Source organism: Salvia hispanica, chromosome 6 (genome assembly GCF_029641045.1).
Source record: "Salvia hispanica isolate PSC_SH4W2 chromosome 6, Shi_PSC_v1, whole genome shotgun sequence".
Taxonomy (NCBI): Eukaryota; Viridiplantae; Streptophyta; class Magnoliopsida; order Lamiales; family Lamiaceae; genus Salvia; species Salvia hispanica.
This window is the reverse complement of record NC_142697.1, coordinates 21,107,219-21,128,175: the sequence shown is the minus strand read 5'-3', so window position 1 is coordinate 21,128,175 and position 20,957 is coordinate 21,107,219. Positions and strand designations below refer to the sequence as shown.

General features: G+C 36.5%; 1 protein-coding gene and 2 pseudogenes across 2 annotated transcripts; 1 reads left to right on the top strand and 2 right to left on the bottom strand.

Moving 5' to 3' along the window:
- Nucleotides 1–2,922: 2,922 nt before the first annotated feature.
- Nucleotides 2,923–4,471, bottom strand: LOC125204007 (protein RGF1 INDUCIBLE TRANSCRIPTION FACTOR 1-like). The gene is made up of 4 exons (XM_048102546.2): nt 4,314–4,471; nt 3,931–4,128; nt 3,624–3,854; nt 2,923–3,512 (listed from the first exon to the last, which is right to left on the bottom strand). The coding sequence occupies exons 1-4, from the start codon at nt 4,314–4,316 to the stop codon at nt 3,279–3,281; spliced, it is 666 nt and encodes a 221-aa protein (XP_047958503.1). The 5' UTR covers nt 4,317–4,471; the 3' UTR covers nt 2,923–3,278.
- A 6,015-nt stretch (nt 4,472–10,486) lies between these two features.
- Nucleotides 10,487–10,991, top strand: LOC125204035 (uncharacterized; annotated as a pseudogene).
- Nucleotides 10,992–11,558: 567 nt separating this feature from the next.
- LOC125204034 (uncharacterized) lies at nt 11,559–19,423 on the bottom strand (annotated as a pseudogene). Its single transcript, XR_016132595.1, has 12 exons — nt 18,892–19,423; nt 18,404–18,481; nt 17,100–17,898; nt 16,464–16,549; nt 15,921–16,384; nt 15,253–15,753; nt 14,489–15,167; nt 14,150–14,380; nt 13,926–14,050; nt 13,054–13,406; nt 12,279–12,713; nt 11,559–12,188 (listed from the first exon to the last, which is right to left on the bottom strand). The product of XR_016132595.1 is annotated as an uncharacterized LOC125204034 (transcript).
- Between the last annotated feature and the right edge of the window lie 1,534 nt (nt 19,424–20,957).

The following is a 20,957-nucleotide window of genomic DNA, read 5'->3' as shown; positions in this document are numbered from 1 at the left end:
AAATGAGTGTTCAAGAGTTGTTTGTAAATTGCCATGTCATAACACAACAATTGTATTGAAACAGAATACTCCATTTTGGATGCGCAACAGTGAAAGATCAATCAAAATAGTCGGTGGAATAATTTTGTTTTTTGTCCTAATTTGATTAGCTTAATTTGGAGAGAGATCAAGCTCTCATTTTTTAAGTTAAATAAAAGGGAAAAAGGTGCATGGGCCTTTGGACTAATTATCAAACTTGAGTAGGTACTAAAACTGCCTTTTGCCCCATCCAACAAACATAATTTGGAAACTGGTCCATCTAGCCACTTAGTACTAAAATTAAAGGCAGTCGCCCACTAACACACACACAACGATTTATTTATTTTTTATTTTTATTTTAGTCTGCATATATGTAAAGATTCAAATGTGTGGCAAAGGGCTACACTAGTGTGTTATTGGAGGAAATGTTCATTTTTGTGTAATTATTGTTAAAATTTTAATATCTTGTCCCACATCGGCTTGGTGATAATCATATTTTTTCTATATAAGTATGGATAACCCTCCCCCTTAAAAGACCTTTTAAGGGGTGAGTGGCTCATTTCTAATATGGTATCAGAGCGGGCCCAAGTCGATGATGGAGTTTATTTCTTTATCTCTTCTCTTGCCTACCCACGTGATGGAAGTCTGATGTGTCATTTCGGCCCACACATGAGGGGGCGTGTTAAAATTCTAATATCTTGTCCCACATAGCAAGAACAAGCCAGTACAAAGATAAGTATCAAAGATTACAAGTAATCGAAAAACACTAACTATCTATCTATTACAGATTGAGAACCCTAATTGGAACCCTAGCTAGTTCAAGATTCTCAACCAGTCTGGAATCCAAGCTATCACCAATAGAGAACCTGCACACTAAGTAGAACGGTTAGTATAACACCACAAGACTCCTAAGAGTCTAAATCGAACTTAAAAGAGACAAAGAAATCAGAGATTTGCGGATATGGCTCAAGTCACAATGTGACTATGCTCCGGTCCAAGGACCTCCTCAATCACACTGATTTATCCCAAGGGAGCGCAATGAAACCGTCTGAATCAGAGATCTACCAATACCTCACTGATTGCTACCAACGTTGCTGTCTCAACGGAGTTGCAACATGGTAGCAATCCAGCGGCTCTAGAAGTAAGGCACCCACCAACCGGGCCAAACACATGGGCCTCGAATTAATAAGTTATTGGGCCTAAACCAAGGAAGCCCAAGACACCATTAAATCAGATATGGTTCATTAAGTCTCACATAACATAAGAAATTGAAGTGGAAGGGATCATGGCAAGCTGTTTGGTCCGTCTACCGTGATTATCTAGTTCTAAGAAAACAATGGATGGTCATGGTGGTGCTACACTGCCATGAATTCCAAATATCAATCTATACGATTATTTCTCATCACTCTAGTAGACAGAATATGGGTGTACATCATACAATGATAATAAAATACGTATAGAATTATATCCATCTGGAAAGGTGACTCTTTCAATTATCTATCCATCTGGAAAGGATAATTCTGCGTCTAATTTTTTTTTTTTTTTTATGGTTCTCATTGTTGTAAAATAGAATTGAAAGACAGAAATGTAAATATAAAAATGAAAGAGCAATGGAGAGATTTAAGACTACATTGGATTAGATTAATTGGGTTAGTTCAAGCCATTACAAGAGGTCTTTCATAGTGATTAATCATCCTTTTAGGTCAAATTTCAATGAACAACAAATGCCACAATTTTGGTGTGATTGTGTTTATGATCAAATAATTTCTCAAAGTTTAGGTTGTTTAAAAATAATTTAAAATTAAGACTATAAAACTTGAGTTTGTTGAAAGTTTAGGATATCCGCTATAATTAATATTTTTTTAAATAACCACATGTGCGGATGTGCCCTTATTCGGAAACTTGACTTAATTTTAGTTAAGATATTGAGAGAAAGTAGTACTAACTCACATGATCATTTGATTCAAAAAGTTAAAGATTGGGCTCAGGAAGGATTTAAGGCAATTCGGCGTTGCCATTGTACTTAAACTTTCATTTTCTATAGCTTCGGCTTGGGCCCATTTACTCGCATCAATTATATTCATTGGGTCTAATCCACTATAACTTTCATTTTCTATCCAACTTAATTATTTCAGCCTCAATCGTGGTTAAATTAATGAAAACCATCGAATCGACGTCTGAGTTTGCTTGTCTTTTTTTATAAAGAATTGTTTTCGACTTGGCCCGATCGATAAAATATTATTGAAATAAATTCTTATTGCTATACATTGTCATAACTTAGGTTATGATTGATACTGCGACACGTAACTCAAACAAAATAACATTTAGATGTATATCGCTACTGCTTGATTTGATTGATTGATATACTTATTCGCCTAATTATTAATGTGTTTCATATTGAAGTTTGGCATACCGCCCATCCCTTTATACGATTCTTTATCATAGAAACTTAATTTTTCATACATTTATTTTTCAGCTTCACTCTTCTTCGGTATCATGTCTCAAAAGCCGATAAATGTGAATAATATCGAAAATATAATACTACTACTTTTTTTTAAAGAAGAGAATAAATTGGAGGTATGAACATGAATATATATTGGGTAATATGGTTGGCCCGTGAAGAATAAATTATTGAAATAAATGGGCATCTTTCATTATAAAATATGTCATTGATGTAATCATGTTAGTTCCCCATTGACAAAAAATACTTCTCAATTAAGTGGAAACAACAATGGCAACGCCACTGATAAATATTAATTCTTGTTTTGGTGGCTGCCCCTTTATTCTCGTCAAAAGTTGCTCATTATTTTCCTCACCCAAAATAAATAAAAATTCAACCATATGAAACAAGAATCATCAACTCAAATTTCCAATTTCTTGGCCCCATTATTATCTCTTGTAAAATCAAAAAGCAAGGTGTGAATATGTTCATAGTGGAAGCAAAATCGTGCTCCATTTGTCAGAACTATCGAATTACAAGTACATGCTAATACATTAAGTGATATATACACATAGTATTTCGGTAATTCGATCACAAATTGAGGATTAGAATGATGTGCTCCCTCTAGCCCTTTATTCATTTTACACAACATATGATGCTAATTTTTCGAATTTTATTTTTTACTTTTTTATTTTTTTTTCACAATGCAACACTACACTGCAAATAAACATACCACACTATGCAGTTTTGGTGTTCCAGCATCGGCTTCCATTGCCACAGCTCAGTTTGCTGGAACCACAACGCCATCATCATTACCTTTTCAATATCCTAGTAGAAGCCCGCCGGTGGGAGCTCGGCGAGGAACGCCCTTCCGCCGCTTCGCCGCCGCGGTCTGAGGCGGCGTCGACGGAGTAAATCCCTGCACCTTGCTTCTAACAACTTGTTTACGGATGCTGGCGGCGTTCACCGACTCCAACGACTCGTCCGAGTCGGAGGCGCCACCTTCATCCGTCCTCATCTTCTCCTTATCGAAATTCTTCGATGTTCCAACGATCTGCAGCCATTGCGGAGATAAAATGAGTACCAAATTCAGAGGATTTGAAATTTTGATCCGATCAACAGAATTTTATATTTGAAACTGAATTTCGAATTCGTGAATTCAGACCTTGCAGCCAATGGAGCAGAAATCGAAGGAATCGAGGAGGCTGCGATCGCAGACGCAGCAGGTGTTGGTGGCGGCGCCTTTGCCGGGGCGTGGCTGAGGCTGAGGGCGGCGGCGCTGATTCAGGAACACAATTTTGGCGCTGTTGATAATGTAGGTTTGAACCCCTGCTATGTCCAGGTACTTTTGAATCTCCCCCACTCTAATCACATCGTGGTATGACGATCTCCGTATCTGCAGATAAAACCCTATCTCGTTAAATTGATCGATTCTAGCTCAAAATTGAATGATCGGAGGCAAAAATTCTGACCTGAATATGGCGGTGATCCTTGTGAAAATTGAGGCAAAGTGAGCAAATCGGTCCGTCGATGCAATCCAAGCAGAACATGTTGCATTCGCTCTTGTGCGCCGCCGCCGCGTGCACCTTGCATTGGCCAAAGAAGCTGCTCTGGAGCAGCGGCCGCAGCCACGGCGGCCATTTGCTGCCGTCGTCGTCTTCTACATCGCCCTGAAATCACGATCGGAGATTAAAAAAAGCGATTCAATTCGTCGATTAAAAAGTGTCGATCGATCAGGAAAAACACACACACACAGAGTCAATCAAACTCAAAACACAATCAGTGTAAATGCATGAATACTGTTGCATTCGAGAACATATTGGTGGTAATTGATGCAGAGAGTTGTATTCCTAACCATTGATTGCAGGTGCAGAAATAGTGGAGTTTTGATGAAATTGAGAATGGGAGAGGAAATGTATGTGGGCAGAGTTTTTTATTGAATAGAAGAAAGGGAAAGGCGATGAACTTTCAGCTATAGACTCTGAGGCAATGGGAAAAGCCAAAACGTTTCCCTTTTTTCTATCCCCGATTTATGACGCTCTATAATTCCAACCAATTTTATTTTTCTATTTTCTTGCATGACTAATGCCTAATCTTTTAATCTTATTAATTTATTATAGTACTACTTGTTACTTTTAATTGGAATCGCTTTGCCCCCTAAATTTGACTAACACCTCCATAAATTTGCACAAATTTTAATACTACTGCCTCAATGTAATCGTTTTTTTTTTTTGAAAGCATGTAACATGTTTAATAGAATGGATTTACGTCATCTTGGTATGATGAAAAATAATGAAGTAACGATTTATTCGAATATTGTGAAGAATAATTACAGCATGAGGTATCTGGTTCTGGTAGAAGATTGAAAGGTTGTAATAATAGCGAAGTTCAAGTGACAAAGTAGTTCAAATTAATGTTCATTAAATTAAGCTAAATGGCCAAATTTATAAAGTAATACTTATATTTTATTTTACCTATTTTCTACATCACCTAATGTGACATCGACTTTAGCGGATATTCACATGCCTGAGTGGGCAAGTTAACCTTGCATACATAATGCAATCAAATCTCATAAATTTTGTTAATATTTCAGATATATTGATTGGCAAAGTTTACGGATATATTCATTGAACCTTTTTCATAAACTTAGTTACGAACTTTTATGAAATGGAAATGAAGTTTTAAGCATAGAAAAAACTAGATGAATTTCAAGTAATTACAAAAAATATATTACTGGTAAAGCATGAGTGATAATGCTACGAGCCGACCTAACCTACTTGATTTGACAAAAATATGGTAAACCTGTTTTTAATAGAAATTTCATAATTCAAGCATAACTATGTTTCAATCCTAAAACAGTAATTTGTCTTCTCAGTACATTTTAATCTAAGTCTGCTTAAATTAAGGATAACTGTGTTTCACTCCAAATCCCGTAATTTGTCGTCACAGATGACATTTCACTTTGAAATTGATGGGATTGTCTGTGGTTTGGTGACTATTTGTTGTACCACTATTAAAAAGCACATCCATAAATTTGAAATTGCAGCTATTCTATTCATTTTTATTATGAAAATGCTACTACATGCACTTAATATATATGTGTATTTGTGTAATATCCTTGAATGAATTAATTCTATGACTAATTTATCCTTCAACTAAATCGGTAGCTAAAACATGATAGGAGGCGTTTTTATCATTTACGCAAATATTTTAGTAAACAAACATTACTTTGATAGGATATGATGTGAGTAAGTGAGAAAAGTAATTTTGATGGTTGAGGCTAAAGGTTTCGGGTTTGAGTCCATCGTGGCGTAACCTTTAAATTTCAATTCATTTGCCTATAAATAAAAGTCAGAAAGGTAATTTAATTATCAAACAATAACAAATAGTAGTAATATTTTATGAATGCAAAATTTGAATTCCGTTCAATAAATAATAATAATAATAATAATAATAATAATAATAATAACAATAATAATAATAACAATAATAATAATAATAATAATAATAATAATAATATGATTAAATTTGAATTTGATGCCTCCAATAAAAATGGGAGATGAAATTGGGATTTGAAGTAGATGGGTTAGCGAATGGAGTTCGAGATGAGTGGACAAAACTGAATATGCCAATTGCCGACGTTGCTATCTTTGTAACTAGTAGGAGTACTATTAAACAATGGGTTGGACCTCAATAAATCCACTATTATCACCAAACAATTTTCATATTTATGTGGGCTGGACCTCAATAAACTTGGTATGCCTAATGTTTATTCTACATGTTTACAATGTCATGATAACATTTTATATCATTTAGTATAAATTATTTAAGCCTTATTTTTGTCATGTTATATCTTATTGTATGCATCATTTTATTTTAGGATAAATTGTAAAAAAAATTATAAAATTTAGTCAAATTTTAATCAATTTTGGAACTTTGAAAATTTCGCAAGTGTCTCAAAGTTCATGATTTTGGATAAATTATGTATGGTTTGGCAAAACGACATACCATGCGAACAAAACGCTCGGCTACTTATACGACGTCGTTTAGTATATTATTCAATTGTGTCTTTGATTTACACATAGTGATAAATTCAGAAATGTAGAATGATGACTTTTTTTGTCATGAGACAACTGAGAAAGATATCAAAGTTAGAATATAATTGGTCATTTTTCAAAGTTATGGGATCAACCAGAATTTGATCAAATTTTGTATTTTTTTTTAATCTACACCTTATTTTATGATAAAGATATACCTATGTCCCAAAAAGTTTGTCAAATATTTCCATTTCCCTTAGTCCTACAACGTTTGTCACATTTCACTTTTACTATGTTTGGCACTGGACCTCACATTCTACTAACTAATTCTCACTTATGTTTTCTTACAAAAATTGTGTACTACTTAAAAGTAGGAATATCTATTTCACTAACTTTTCGAATCACTTTGATTACATTTCTTAAAACTCGCACTAGATATGACAAATTTTACATGGTGAAGGGAATGAAACATTTAATTTATCTTACTTTACTACTTTGTTTATTTTCTTTTTTATTTGTTACTGTGTTATTATTTTATTATATTCAATATAATTTTAAAATTTGTGTTCAATAGAAACTATTGAAATAATGTAGGGCGATATAGTATGGTGTGTTCGGTTTACAAGATTGTATCTCGGGATTAAATAGTAGTGTGTTTGGTTCATAGGATTCAATCTTATAATTTAATCCTAGATAGATAATCATGAGATAATTGGTCATAGCTAGCCATATCCAACTAAAATAATCTAACAACTCAATCTTAAATTATACTCCCTTCATCTAAAAACTAGAGCAATTTGTGTATGTCACGAGTTTTAATGTAGAATTGGTAAAGTAAGAGAGAAGGGAAAAAAGTAAGAGAGAAAGAGAAAAAGTAAGTGAAAAGTAGTGTTAGTGGAATGATGTGTATGATTATAATTTGTTGAAAACTTTCATTAAATGAATGTACTTTATTTTTCGTGGACGACCAAAAATAGTAATTATGCTCTATTTTTTGTGGACCGACGAAGTATACTGGTGGTATTATTTTTATTTGGGAAACCGATGCCACCTACTAATTATTGTTTAAGAAATATGAAGAGTAAGAGTGAGAGAACTGGACCACATGGAGAGAACAAATGGGTCAAGTGACAAGTCTCCAAGCCTTCATATCATTCGATCTTCATCATATTTATCATATACTATCAAATTAAATATTCTAACTAGAGTTTGTAGGTGAACAATCATAACTATATTTAGTCGGTTATACCCATTTGTTTTAATGACATGAGATCCCTTTTATTATAAATTAAATTAATTTGCTTGCGGTGCAGTTCAGTTGATAATGGAGGGACAGATCTTGCTGCAATAAGCCTGGGTTCAAATTTCCCACTGTTGTCATGTAGTTATTTCCATCTCTCAAACAAGTGTGAGACCAGTGGGTTAAGGCTTCCCACTTAACGAGCTACTACGTATCCTGATTGAACCCCCTCACATAATGTCGGGTCAGAGTGTGGGGGCCGTCAAGACGACGAAATCGTTTTTTTTTTTTGCAATAAATTAAACTAATTTAACCTTGCACGTGAAAAGATTTACTTCAGGATTTGGGAATATCTAAACAATTTTGTGTTTCGGAAACATTCGTAGTAAGTAAGGAAAAAGCAAGATAGAGATATGGTTCTAGGCTTCTACCTATGTTTATTTGCTTCATTTGATCATTAAGTTCAAGAAAATGAGACAAGGGCCGTCCAAGGTCGAGAATAAATCCCTACTCGTAGGGGTGGGAATACGCGTACCCATGGGTACCCGACCCGAAAAAACCGGGTATCCAAACCTAAAAATCATATAAAATACTTACCCGATATCCGACCCAATATATTTTCGGCTATTTCAATACCCACTCTGGTGTCCAAACCCGACGAATCGGGTACCCAAATAAATAACTATAAAATTTAAATTGATATTATAATAATATAAATATAAAATATATTTGAACAGATAATATCTTTAATATTGCTTTATCGTACAAAACTACAAAATGGGTCGCATTTATTTTAAGTGCACTGTTATTTTTGTTTTAAGGAAATTGATTATGCAATATGTAAATGTACAATATTACACATCGAATCAAATATAGAAACAATCAAGAATATAATTCGAAAGACAAAAACCAATTGGATATTAAAAAATAGTCTAAATAATAAATAGGTATTAAAAAATAGTCTAAATAATAAATCGGGTGTTCGGGTAATACCCGATACCCGATCGGATTACCCAATACCCGAATTATCTTAAATTTCATTACTCAATCCCATACATAATCCCATAAAATTGGGTATGGGATTCGGGTAAATCCAATACCCGATATCCGTATTCCCACCCCTACCTACTCGCATAAGTAACCATCAAACCGATTGGTTATTGAATAACTTAAAGCATACATTCATATTCATACATATAAAATATTATGATATGAATAATTTTATCTTTTTACATTCTATCTATATAATAATTTGAGTACTACTCCCTTTGTTCCCTCATATGGAATCGATCAATTTAACGAGATAGGATTTTAAATTGGAAATTTGAGTACTATCTTATTAATCAATAATGCCATAAATCGTGGTGTGTAAGTTGTTCAAACGGTAAAGAGGTTAATGCCTGAGGTTCGAGTCCTTCGTGGCACGACCTTTAAATTTAAAGTTATTTAACCATTACAAAAATAAAAATAAAAATAAAAATAAAAATAATGCCATAAAATATTTTATTGGCGTTATTTTATTTTTGGTCCAAAAACACTCTCTCAATATATTGTTATGAATGAAACGTGCACGTGTAAGGGTTATGGGCTCAAGATAAAACATAATCTTGGATCCAAACAAAAGAGGAACAACAAAAGAACATATCTTCTTATGCATATTCGTAAGATGTGTTCATATTTGCATTGGACTTCTTGCATCGGAATTATAACCGGATAGACTCGATTGATTTCAGCTTGCAACCAATGGCAGAATCGTCTTCAATAAATAAATTATACACAGTTATATGACACGTTTAAATAAAAGTACAAATAAAAACAAAATCAAATTTTATAATCTATTTTGTCCTTAATAACTTTGCCATTAAATTTAATTTAATTTCGAACTATTTCTAAAATAGGGTCCGCTAGCATCCTAGAAGTAGCATCAACAAAACAAACAAATCGACACGTCACATTATTTTGTACTACTAATACTGCGTTGATAACAAGAATTGTACCAAGAGAGCGTGTATAAACCATAATCATCATTTTGATATGTCCAATGAGACATGCACAGTCACCTCTTAGACATTCTTTCATTACAATTTTTTAGTCTTGTATTTTCTTTATGTTTTGTTCAAGACATATTAATTTTTTTCAATACGGTCTTAGTAACTTTTTTACTTTAAGACAGTTTTTAATTTTATTTAACATTCAAATAGACACTAAGCGATTCAAATTTCACGATATAATACTTTCCCTGTTTCAAGATTGAATCAATTCTATGAAGCAAGAATTTTAAAAATTAATATTTAAATATTAAAATAAAGAGGTAAAAAGTATGAAAAAAAATGAAGTATAAATACAAATTAGTACTCACTTCGTTCCATAGTAATAGGGGCATTTTTCCATTTCTGTTCATTCCATAGTAATAGAGTCATTTCCCTTTTTAGTAAAAGTCAACACATTTTTTCACACCTACTTTACCCTCTCTTACTTTTTTCTATCTTCATCTCTCTACCTTTTTTATTTTCCACTTTATTCTCTCTTTACTTAACTCACCTAACACAATTTTTCTTAATCTCCGTGCCGAAAAGTTTTGCCTCCATTACTATGGAACGGAGGGAGTAGTATATTACATAGCGTGTGAGCCCCACACAGATACGTACATACACACATTCCGTATTACAGAAATATAGTATACGCCACGGATACGTACACACAAAAACACAGGATTATGTGCCTATGTGGAGTGTGGAGTATATATATAGAGCAGCGGAGCATGATTTTAATGGTGAATTGCCGTATCATACTAATTCTCAAGAGAATCTCACGTCACATCCAAATAAATTGAAAGAGAAATTCTGAATGGGAGTGCCGACGTTGATATTCACCTACGGCACTCTGAAGCAGGGCTTCTCCAACCACGCCCTCCGCCCGCACTCTGCACCCCCTCCCCCTCGTCTGCGGGCCCTACGGCGTCGCCAGAGACGGTGGAGGCGTATAATTGCTACACGGAAAAAGCGGCCAAGGGATACGTGAAGCGCATGGATCGGCCTCAGCATCTTACTTTTCTCGACCAAATTGCCCTCTTTCTTTCCTCTTCCGCTTCCAATCCCTCACTCCGATTTCTTTCATTCTTTAACAATGTATGGAGTAATCATTATGTAAAGAAACAGAAATCAATCATCTGCTATTCTACCCAAACGCAAAATGTCAAATATGCCATCAATATGATTTAGGAGTTCCGATGATGAAATGTGTGGAATCAATTAGAGAATAGAATAGTATATTCTGAGTTGGAAAAGTGGGACTCATGTTTAAAGTTATAAAGTGTAAATTCCTACATGAACTTCGAAATTATATGCTAGAGGAAACTTTTCTTTCAACTTTTTGTTACTTCTAACATATCCTTTAGTCCTTAAGGAGTACTACACAAATTTCGTACTCCTTAGTAGTGGATGATGGCCTTGTCGAATGGAGTTCAGCCAGCCGCTCATTGCCGATGACAACCCCTGGCTGCAAATTTACAAAAACAAATGGTTGCAATCTCTCTCGTCCGCAACAGACTATAAGGACTGATCTTACATCAAGTTTAGGGACTTGTGAAGATATTACTATTAAAGTTTTGAGAACCACATTTGATGTAAATTTCAAACTTTAGGCCCCAAATCTAAAGTTAATCTGGATTTCGAAACAGCTCTTAACATACCATCACTTGACAATTTTCATTAAATGAACCAAGTGCGGAGTTGAAGCCTAAATTGTAAAGAAAACTAAATAACTTTAGTTTATGGCACTAAAGCCTTCATCAAAATGCAAAAGTGGATAAAAAGCAATCTGCTGAGAGAAAAAAATTTCATATCACAAAGAGTCATGAGGCTACTATACTCTACTTATATACAACCAGCCGTTTAGGACTGCTGGAGTTGCAAACTGAAGAGAAGGGAAAATACCTAGCAAAATTATAGATTAATCCTGTCTGTACCAATCAGCATTATGATTTTCCCAACACTATCTAATTGTCTCTCAATTTTCCAAATAGAAACCTTGAAGAGGTATTCACATGTTTCCTCTGAGACATGAGCTGCGGCTCACTTTTGGCCTCCACCTCCTTCTCTGGGAAGGGAAAAGACAGAGAAAGGGAAAGGGACGCTGATACATCCTCCTCGGCCTTCTTCTTCCTCGCCTCTTCCAGAATACGTTCATGATCTATTTTACTAAGAAATAGCGGCTCAATGCCCAAACTCTGTGGTTTTCTTTCGGCCCCTAAAGCAAGCTCTAGATTCGGTGCTTTGTCACTCAGCCCATCATCATCCAGTAGATGTGTTTTCCAGGGATTGGGTGGCTGTGATTGCACAGGGAAGAAGAACTTTTCACCATGCCCATGTTCATAGTATTTAGGGATAGACCCAAGATCAGATTCACCATATTGACTCTGCAGTGCATATGAGACCGTAGGAACATGATTTACCTATGACACAAAACCATCACCAATACAAGTCTAAGATAAAACTATATTGCCATGTATACATATAGTAAGTGTTCGTCTGTGTGTACTTACTTTTTCAAGTGTTCTGACAGTTTCATTGTGCATATTATCATTTCCGAGCGACACATAACCACTTCCAGAAGAAAGATTATGATTCCCTGAAGATGACGGTCCAGGAAGCACCGGTTTTTTATGGCTAAAGAGCCATTTGTCGGGCTCCACATTTAGGTCTGTAATGCGCCTGTCATCCTCCATGGGCAGTTCTGCATCTCTTGATAGATCTATAGCATCCATTCTTACCTTTAACTCATCTAGATGACCTGTTTTCTCCAATATAACTCCTTCACATGTGCGGTCCTTAGGCGTGCTAGCCACTGATTCGCAGGAATCATGTAGTGAATATGGATTGTCAAGTGGAGTTTTAGTTTCCATTAGCGTTTGGTCCCTTCCAGCTTCAGGGCCCGGCACAGCAACAGGGGGGCAGCACCCTGAACTGATGGCATTTTCCTGTTGGAAATAATATAAATGCCAGCAGAATAAAGCTTAGTAAACATTAGCCAAGCAAAACAAACAAAGTCAAAACCTTTCACTACCATGAACAATCAAAGAGCAGAAAAAATAGGCTAAGTTAGACTACAGCACAAACCAAGGAAAGACAATGTCTGAAGCCAGAAAAAGAAAACTTCGGAACTTAAAAAGGGAACAAGAGGAAGGAAAATGTGTATGAAGGTGGGTGGGTGCATAATGCTACATCAGACAACTATGAAGTCTGCCACAGTATGATCATTTAATAGTTTTCAATCTAGCCCAGCTGCATGATATCAATTGTTCTAAAAATGGACAGTACCTGATAAGAACCCCACCCTCCACATTGCTTTGGACCATCACCTTTTGCTGTAGATGACGAACTAGAATTTAGCCCATGTCCAAGCTGATCCGGAAAAGATATATCCATACCAACATCTCTTTTAACAACACTAGGTACTCCCTGTAACTCTTCTGAAGCAGGCACTTTAAGCCCAGGATGTCTATCCTGGCTTGCATTATCAGAGATAGGCGTGAGTGAGCATCTATTTTCAGGCAAAGACATTATTGGCGGAGGAATATCTCGAGGTGCAATTGTGGATTCAGGCATTTGCTGCGGGCTAGGTTCTTTCTTTCCTCTGAAAACACCCCAAAGGAAGAATAACATATTCCACCCTGCATGTAAATGAAGAAAAAATAAATTGTACTGTGGCTTGCAACATCACTCACATAACAGTAGAAGCACGAGTCAGTGACTATTACATTCAATGTACTATGGCATAAACATCTAACCAGGTTTCTAATATCACAACTTTATGTTAAATAACACTAAAGGACAACCCATAGCATTGGTGTAAGCCAGCATCATTGTAGTTCACATTGTCTGGTTGACACTTAACACAGGCACATCTGACCAATCCAGTCTTAAGAACTTCCAAGTCACACCATATTAGAAGTGCTCAATCATTACAGAGGGAACTCCCTGAATGAGAAATGTGATATCATAAAGATGTATCAATTATGACAAAACGTATGAGATCATTTCACCTTACATCAAAATCAATGTTTAATACAAGGGCAATCAAACACAGGCACAGGAAAAGGAAAGGTCATATTACAATGTATGAGCAGGTGTTTCACTTGTACTGCAAAAGTGCAAATTGAGAAGAAAAAAGAGACAGTTTCTCCACTTACGTTGCAATTTAACAGGAAGCTGATTAGAAGGAAATATGAGGAGCTCAACACCGTTGATATTTCCTCTGAGAGCAAGGTCATTCTTCATCATATTATCCAGTAAAACTTTGTAAATTTTCTCATAACTGTACCATTAAAGAGGCAAACTTTTAGATATAAAAGGCAATACCAATCAAACTAATATGAGATTATTTGCAAGTGTAAGGTAAACAAAAAGATATTACCTCTGAAGATCTTTAGCGAAAAAGAAAAGGGCTATATTATCGTCTCCAACACCATTTTTCTGAAACTGGGCAGGCCAGGTGCTTGTGCGAGGAACTTCATAGAGTATAATTCTGTTATTAAATTTGTTTACAGCTTCAGCAACTTTAGGCGAAGCGCAAGTAGATAGATGAGCTTGGATTCCATCCCACAAATCAAATGTTTGACTACTTCGACAAATCTCAAAACTTCCCCTGCACATACAGAGCACACAGCTCTCAGGATGATGGAGAATATGAAACTACCGAAGCTCTTCTGGAGGTAAACAATCAAAATAAAATTAGTGAGAGATAAGTGCATACTGCCAGATATATTCATGCTCAGGGATTGCTATGGATTTCAACAAGAGAGGCATTACTGCTGGAACATGACTGAGTGCATCCCTCGAGGAAATGCCAACATGGACACCATCTCGAACTCCAGAAGAAGCACCCTCCATACGAAGCAGCAAGGGCTGCTTTATGCAATTGGGAGTTTCCTCTTTAAGAGGGTCAGAAGTAAATTTCCGAGTTATTGGAGGCCACTCAGCTAGCTCCGCGTCAGAAGATAGCTTTCTACTTTTGGCACTTGACATGTGGTCTATATGAGAAGCTACAGGAGCCAACATTGGAGCAGATGACAGATCAGATTGACCAGAAGCTCTATGTTTCCTGTAGACTCCTGGTTTCCTCAGAACAGCAGCTTCAATTGCAGCTTTCAGGTTGTCACTTTCATCTCTTGAAGACCTTATAGATGGTGGGCCCAAGCGGCTTCCAGAATATTCCCTAGGTCGGTCAGTGGAATTTGCTAAATCCTTAGACTGAACCAATCCATCAGATACACCTTCACTAGCACTAATAGACAACTTTTCAGAAACATCACGTGAGGCAGGATCCTGCTTCAAGCTAGTATGATTATATTTTTGTTCAGTATTATTAGCTCCATTGGCTGATGAAACCACAGGAATACTATGGCCATGTTTAGATGGTCTCTTAAATTCACCTGGTTATACAAATATAAAAAAATCATGAAGTAACTATATAAGTAGTATCAGAAACCAGCTGAGAAAGCTGAAATCTAACTCTACCTGTAGTACTGGGTAAATCTCCATTCCTTCGAGATGCAAGACTAAATGACCTCGATAATGCTGTTGATTTACCATCAGTTTGTACTGGCTTCACTTCCTGGTGATTGGTTGGGGAGGCAAGTGAAGATGATTCTGCCCTGAAGGATGGTCTTTTATCAATGCGTGATGTCGAACTCATGGAAGCACCCATCACTGAATTATTTGATGGATGTTCTGTTCTGAATGAGCGCTGCCTTTCAAATGCACTCCTTTCTTTTGTATTTTTAACGTCATGGGTGTTAGATGATCTAGGAGATAACATCTTTATTTTTGATTCAGATCGATTGGAATTTGTAGATCTAAATGACATAGATTTGCCTACAGATCTGACAACATCCTCTTTAAGATGAAAAGAACTATGTTCCTTAGCTGATTTCTGCCTCTGAATAACAACTTGATCTACGAGCTTGGTCTTTGGTTTTGAATTCAGAGAATGGAAAGAATTAGATTTTGATAAATTACCTGCAAGAACGGAAAGAAATTGTCAATAATCTAGGACTATGAACTGAGATGATTGCCCGTGGAAACCAAGTCATGAAAGACTAACTTAACATGGTCAGATTACACTTCCACTCCATGGCCAACTTAGTAAGACAAAGAAGAAGGCTTGGCCAAATACGCATTGTTACCTCGTAAATTGAGCCCTCGTGCATCTACAGAAGGCTTGGCCAATTCTGTAACATCATTAGCTGGGATTGTGTCTAAAGTAGAACGATTTGGAGACCGTAGTCTGACCTTGTCTAAGTTCTTTAAAGAACTCATGCGAGAAAGAACAGCTTGTTTGGAATTGGACGTCTTTGGCGACCTAACTGTCAACTCAAGGGCAGGCTTTTTGGCAATAGAAGAAACTTCAGCATCTTCGTCATCTCGAAGCCTTTTAGAAGGATTTTTTGTTGAACTTTTTGTTCTGCGTCCCTCAACATCAGAGTTATTTAAATTTTCACTTACTCGACCTGACGAATTATTTTTCTCATTTTCATACACATTTCCAATCTTTTCTTGCTTTCCTTTTCCTGCCAGCTCCAGTGTATTGCATTCTTCACAAAGCCATTCACCTTCAGGGAGTTTCTCCAGCATTTCCCGCATACAATACCTGGAAAACAAGAATGATTTCAAATGCACAATTTTGCAAAATCACATGGTTAAAATCTCTTAAGAATCCAAATACTTACGTGTGTTCTGCTCCATCACTGCACCGAGAGCATATAGCAAGCAAATCCTCCCTCCCCGCATCCCCACAGATATCACAGACTTTCACCTATTCATCAGAAAAAAATTAACAGACACATGTATGAAAAGACGTAATTACATGAGGAAATTGTATATGGTGCAATATCTTGCTTATAAACAACTCAAATCTTCAACAGTCTTCATATATGCATATACCAGTAGAAAAATAGCAGAAGCATCTTGTCGACATTAAGTGATACTTAACTTTTTCAAAATAAAAGGAACAATAGCAATATTAGGACCAGATTTTAATCATCAAGTGCTTCGAATTATCTAAAGTCTATTTGGAAAATTAAGGTCTAGAAATGGTCATCAGAAAAATAACCATGTAAATGAACACAAGTGCTAGTCCACCCCATATATATTTAGTTTCGTGATCTCCAGGCTTCATGAACTCAAAAGGGGGTGTCAGTCCATAATGAGTCATGCTTGTACAAACTATAGGTCTATCAGAGAGATCCCAGAAATATGAACATTTTTGTTGTTCCATATATATGGGTAGAATTAATACCATCAAAACATGATGATTGGCCACATTATCAAACTATATGAAACAGGACTGTATACCACTTTCTTACATCTTGTTCCACCATATCCGAGTCATCACTCTCATCAGCAGGTTGAGGGTCAATCTCCATGTCATTATTCTTCTCTGTGGGGTTCAAAATCATTTTTGGAGGATCACAACAAACATCATCAGAAGCCACACCATTAGGTGATGATGAATTTAAATGCTCAGTTGAACCCTTCAACGGCTCTACTTTAGTATCTGAAGGTCTATCATCCTTTACGTTTACTGGGTTTTCTTCATGTGGTAAGTTCTTACCATTGGAAGCTTCAGAGGTATTCCGAACCTTCTGTATGTCAGTAGCATCATCAGTGCTTTTTGTAAGATTAATTCCTACTGTGCCTGAATTTTGTGAATATGTCCCAGTTTGTGAGCTACTAGGTGACATCTTCCTAAAAATTTCTCCGCTGTTCTGCTTATTACACTTATTCCCACTATCTTCCGTATCAGATTTTCTATTCAACAGTTCGTCAGTTCCACTGACACATGACAAGCAATCATCATGACCTTCTGGAGATCTCCGGCCATCGGATGCATTGGAAGTCCTTGAAGAAGCCTTGCCTGCTGCATTTTCAGAAAAGGAATCAGCAGTTGAATCCATGCCTCCAACAGTGTTCAGTATGCTTAATTGCCCAGTTTCAGTATTCCCAGCACAGGTTTCTCCACCATGCTCATTGTTTGATTTCAGTAGAGCCTTATTAATATGAAAGCAGGAAGAGCAGAGCAGAGCACACGTTGCAAGACCTAGGCTTCCCTAAATGGTCCTTTGAGCTTCTACTGGAGCAATGGCTGCTATTTTCAGATGTCACCTGGCAAATTAACAGATCAATAAACTGAGTTAACTTTGGAGTATAATTTAAGCCGGAACAATTGCGTGCTGGAAGCATCGGAGGAGAAAGTAGGATCAAAATGCAGTGCACAGCTGACATCTTAAACATTTATTGGTTCAACTGCTAGCATGAAGTATATAGATGCACCATTGTCATCAACATCAAATGAAAAAAGAATTATGAAACATCTAAAGTATTTTATCAGCACTGAGAGAGAGATCCAGAAGATGTGTAACCGCACATGCCAAATGAGAAAAAACAAGTATTCTTCGAATAACATTCAAAGAGCTCTAATTCTCATCACAAACCTTCAAAAGCTTAATAAGATGAGCCATCTTAGACCATCACAGTAATAAAAAATAAAAAAGATGAGCACTCTATGATAATTTAAGGCAACTATGAAGAGGAAGAGCAAGACAGAAGTGCAAAAGAGGCAAATGCAACAGGACATGATGCAAAAAGTGTTTACCGGATATTATCTCACCATATTGGTCAGTGAGTCACAATTTGCTTCATCACTTGGTCCTTGCATCCTAAGGTTTCCTCTCAATACTGGGGTAATCTGACGAACACATAAAAATACAATAATGAAAACTAAAGGTCCAACCGCTAGCACAGAGAAAATAACACAACCAGAGCATATATATTTACATAATACACCAAAGACTCCGTCAGCACAACTACACTTAAGTGGCGTAACAGGTTCTATACACTTGTCAAATTATAACAATTCCAGGTAAGGCATGCATTCGTGTGTAGAGATAAATCCAGTGCCCAAAAATCTGCAAGTTCATCGCATATCTCATTTAAATCAAACAATCGAATGAATCAAAACTGAAACTTGAGACAACCACAGCAATGAGCGTGCCAGAGATTTGCAAAATAAGTAATTAAAAAAAAGGAAATCAAAATGTGAGGAATCAAGTGAACCCTAAAAGGTTAGGTTTCAAAAAGGACATCAAAAAAACATGCCTGCGGCTGAGATAGAGTGGGAGTGACATCGCATATGTCTTGGAGAGTCCGCTGCCTCCGATTTCTCATCGGCGGGTTGCCCCCGGTCGATCAAGCATTAATTATCCAAGCAATTATCGAAATCGGGGAAAGCTCAAGCGATAATAAACTAGGCCAAATTCAGAAAATGGAAATTGTTTGCCTCTGTGTTACTGTGTGATGATTAATTGATTAATAGCTGAAATTGGATTGGAATTAGAGAGCTTGGAGTGGATATATCGAAAATCATTCACTGGAATTCACATATATAATTAAAAGATCTGGAAAAAATCCCCAATACAGAAACTTGTGGGATTTGCTGCAGCGAGAATGTTTGCCGGAAATCAGAAGGAAATATATGAGTAGAGTTTACTACTGAAGGCATGTATCGGCTTTTGATGGTTTTGGCAGTGTTGCCGAGTTTCAACAATTTCTTCCCCTCTCTCTCCCAAAAATATTTCTCTCTCTGCGAGAAAATACAGATTACACAATCTGTCCTTATATTTCCACCTCTCTTTCTCCTCCTCTTACTCTATATATATACTATATATAAAATAAATTAAAACTCTCGTATATAATTTATTATACATGTCGACCTATACATACATCCGTATATCGTACGTATATATTGAGATGATAATTGTGGGCAGCTAATATATTCTGGAAAATGATACGCGGATTGAATTAGAAGCAAAATTAATCTGATTTGGTTTGATAAATGGAATATATTCTTTCATGTATATTTCGAAGATTCTTTTACTTAAAATGAACAGTAGTATAGGTATTAAATTTATATAGGAGTTTATATTTTCTTGAAGGCTATGGGCAATAGCATTTAATTAATATGTCCTATTTTCTTTACTAGAATTCCATAGCCGTAAGAATGGGTAAAGGTTATCGTGTCAACAGCAAGATTGCGTGACTAACGCAGCCCATCGCCTCTCACACGTGCAAATTGTGTGGCACGTGATCCATCAGCCCACCCTACCCTGCACTATTACGAATATACCCATTAACCGCATTCACACTATTCATCAGCCAATTGGCTTTTAGAGCATCCCAACGCAGTCTTAGCTGAGAATTATGATCACCCCGTTAGCACGGCAGCGTGTCTACACAAGGTTGCGCTCCTGCCGTAGGAGCAGGCGTGCCTTAGCTAAGATTTGTGCTCTTTCGGTGGGCGGATGCACAGGACAGGCGGCGATCGCCCCCGTGATTCTGTGTCAATTTAATTCGTTCAAATACATTTTTTTAATTCTGAAAAAAAAATTTAAATTTAATACAAAAAAAAAACTCCAAAAAATTGAGTCGTTTATGACCTTTTAAAAAAAAAATTTGTTTTTTATCTCCAAATCATCTATAAATACTCTCATTCATCACTCATTTTTTTACATCAAACTATCTCTCACTCATACTTCTCCCATATTTCTTCGTACAATTCTCCAAATGGATCTGAATGATCTAGGCCGATTGATTGCGGAAGCGGGGCAAGAAGAACAAGCATAATATCAATAATATTATGTCGCTGCCGCTGACGCCACCCCCTTCATCTGCAACCGAAAAAAACTCGTAGCTATTCACTCGTGATCATGAGGGAACCAATGAAAGGCTCGTGAACGACTATTTTTGTGACGAGCCACGGTTCCCAAATGATTACTTCCAGTGTTGTTTCTGCATGTCAAAACGCTTGTTTATGTGTATTTCTAACACATTGTCCGCCCGTGATCCATACTTCCAAACACAGCGAGACGTAACCGGTCGGGTAAGTCTCTCGCCTCTGCAGAAGTGTACTTGCGCCATCCGACAACTTGCTATCTGGAAATCACCAGATATTTTCGACGAGTATTTGCATGTGGGGAAGTCCGGTGGAATCGACTGCGTAAAAAAATGTCTGAGCCAACGTTTGCACTACATTCGGTGATGAATCCTTTAGGCACCCAACACTGAAGATTGTCGGCAGCTGCTTCATCTTCACGAAGCACACCGCTGATTTCCCGGCATGCTTGGCAGCATTGACTGTATGCATTGGAAGTACAAAAATTGTCTGG

Excerpts from the sequence above, each read along its gene's own strand:
- LOC125204007 (XM_048102546.2), bottom strand. Across the intron at positions 3,855-3,930 it reads AGGATCACCGCCATATTCAG|ATACGGAGATCGTCATACCA; the intron begins GTCAGAATTTTT and ends TTTTATCTGCAG. Across the intron at positions 3,513-3,623 it reads TCTGCTCCATTGGCTGCAAG|ATCGTTGGAACATCGAAGAA; the intron begins GTCTGAATTCAC and ends CAATGGCTGCAG.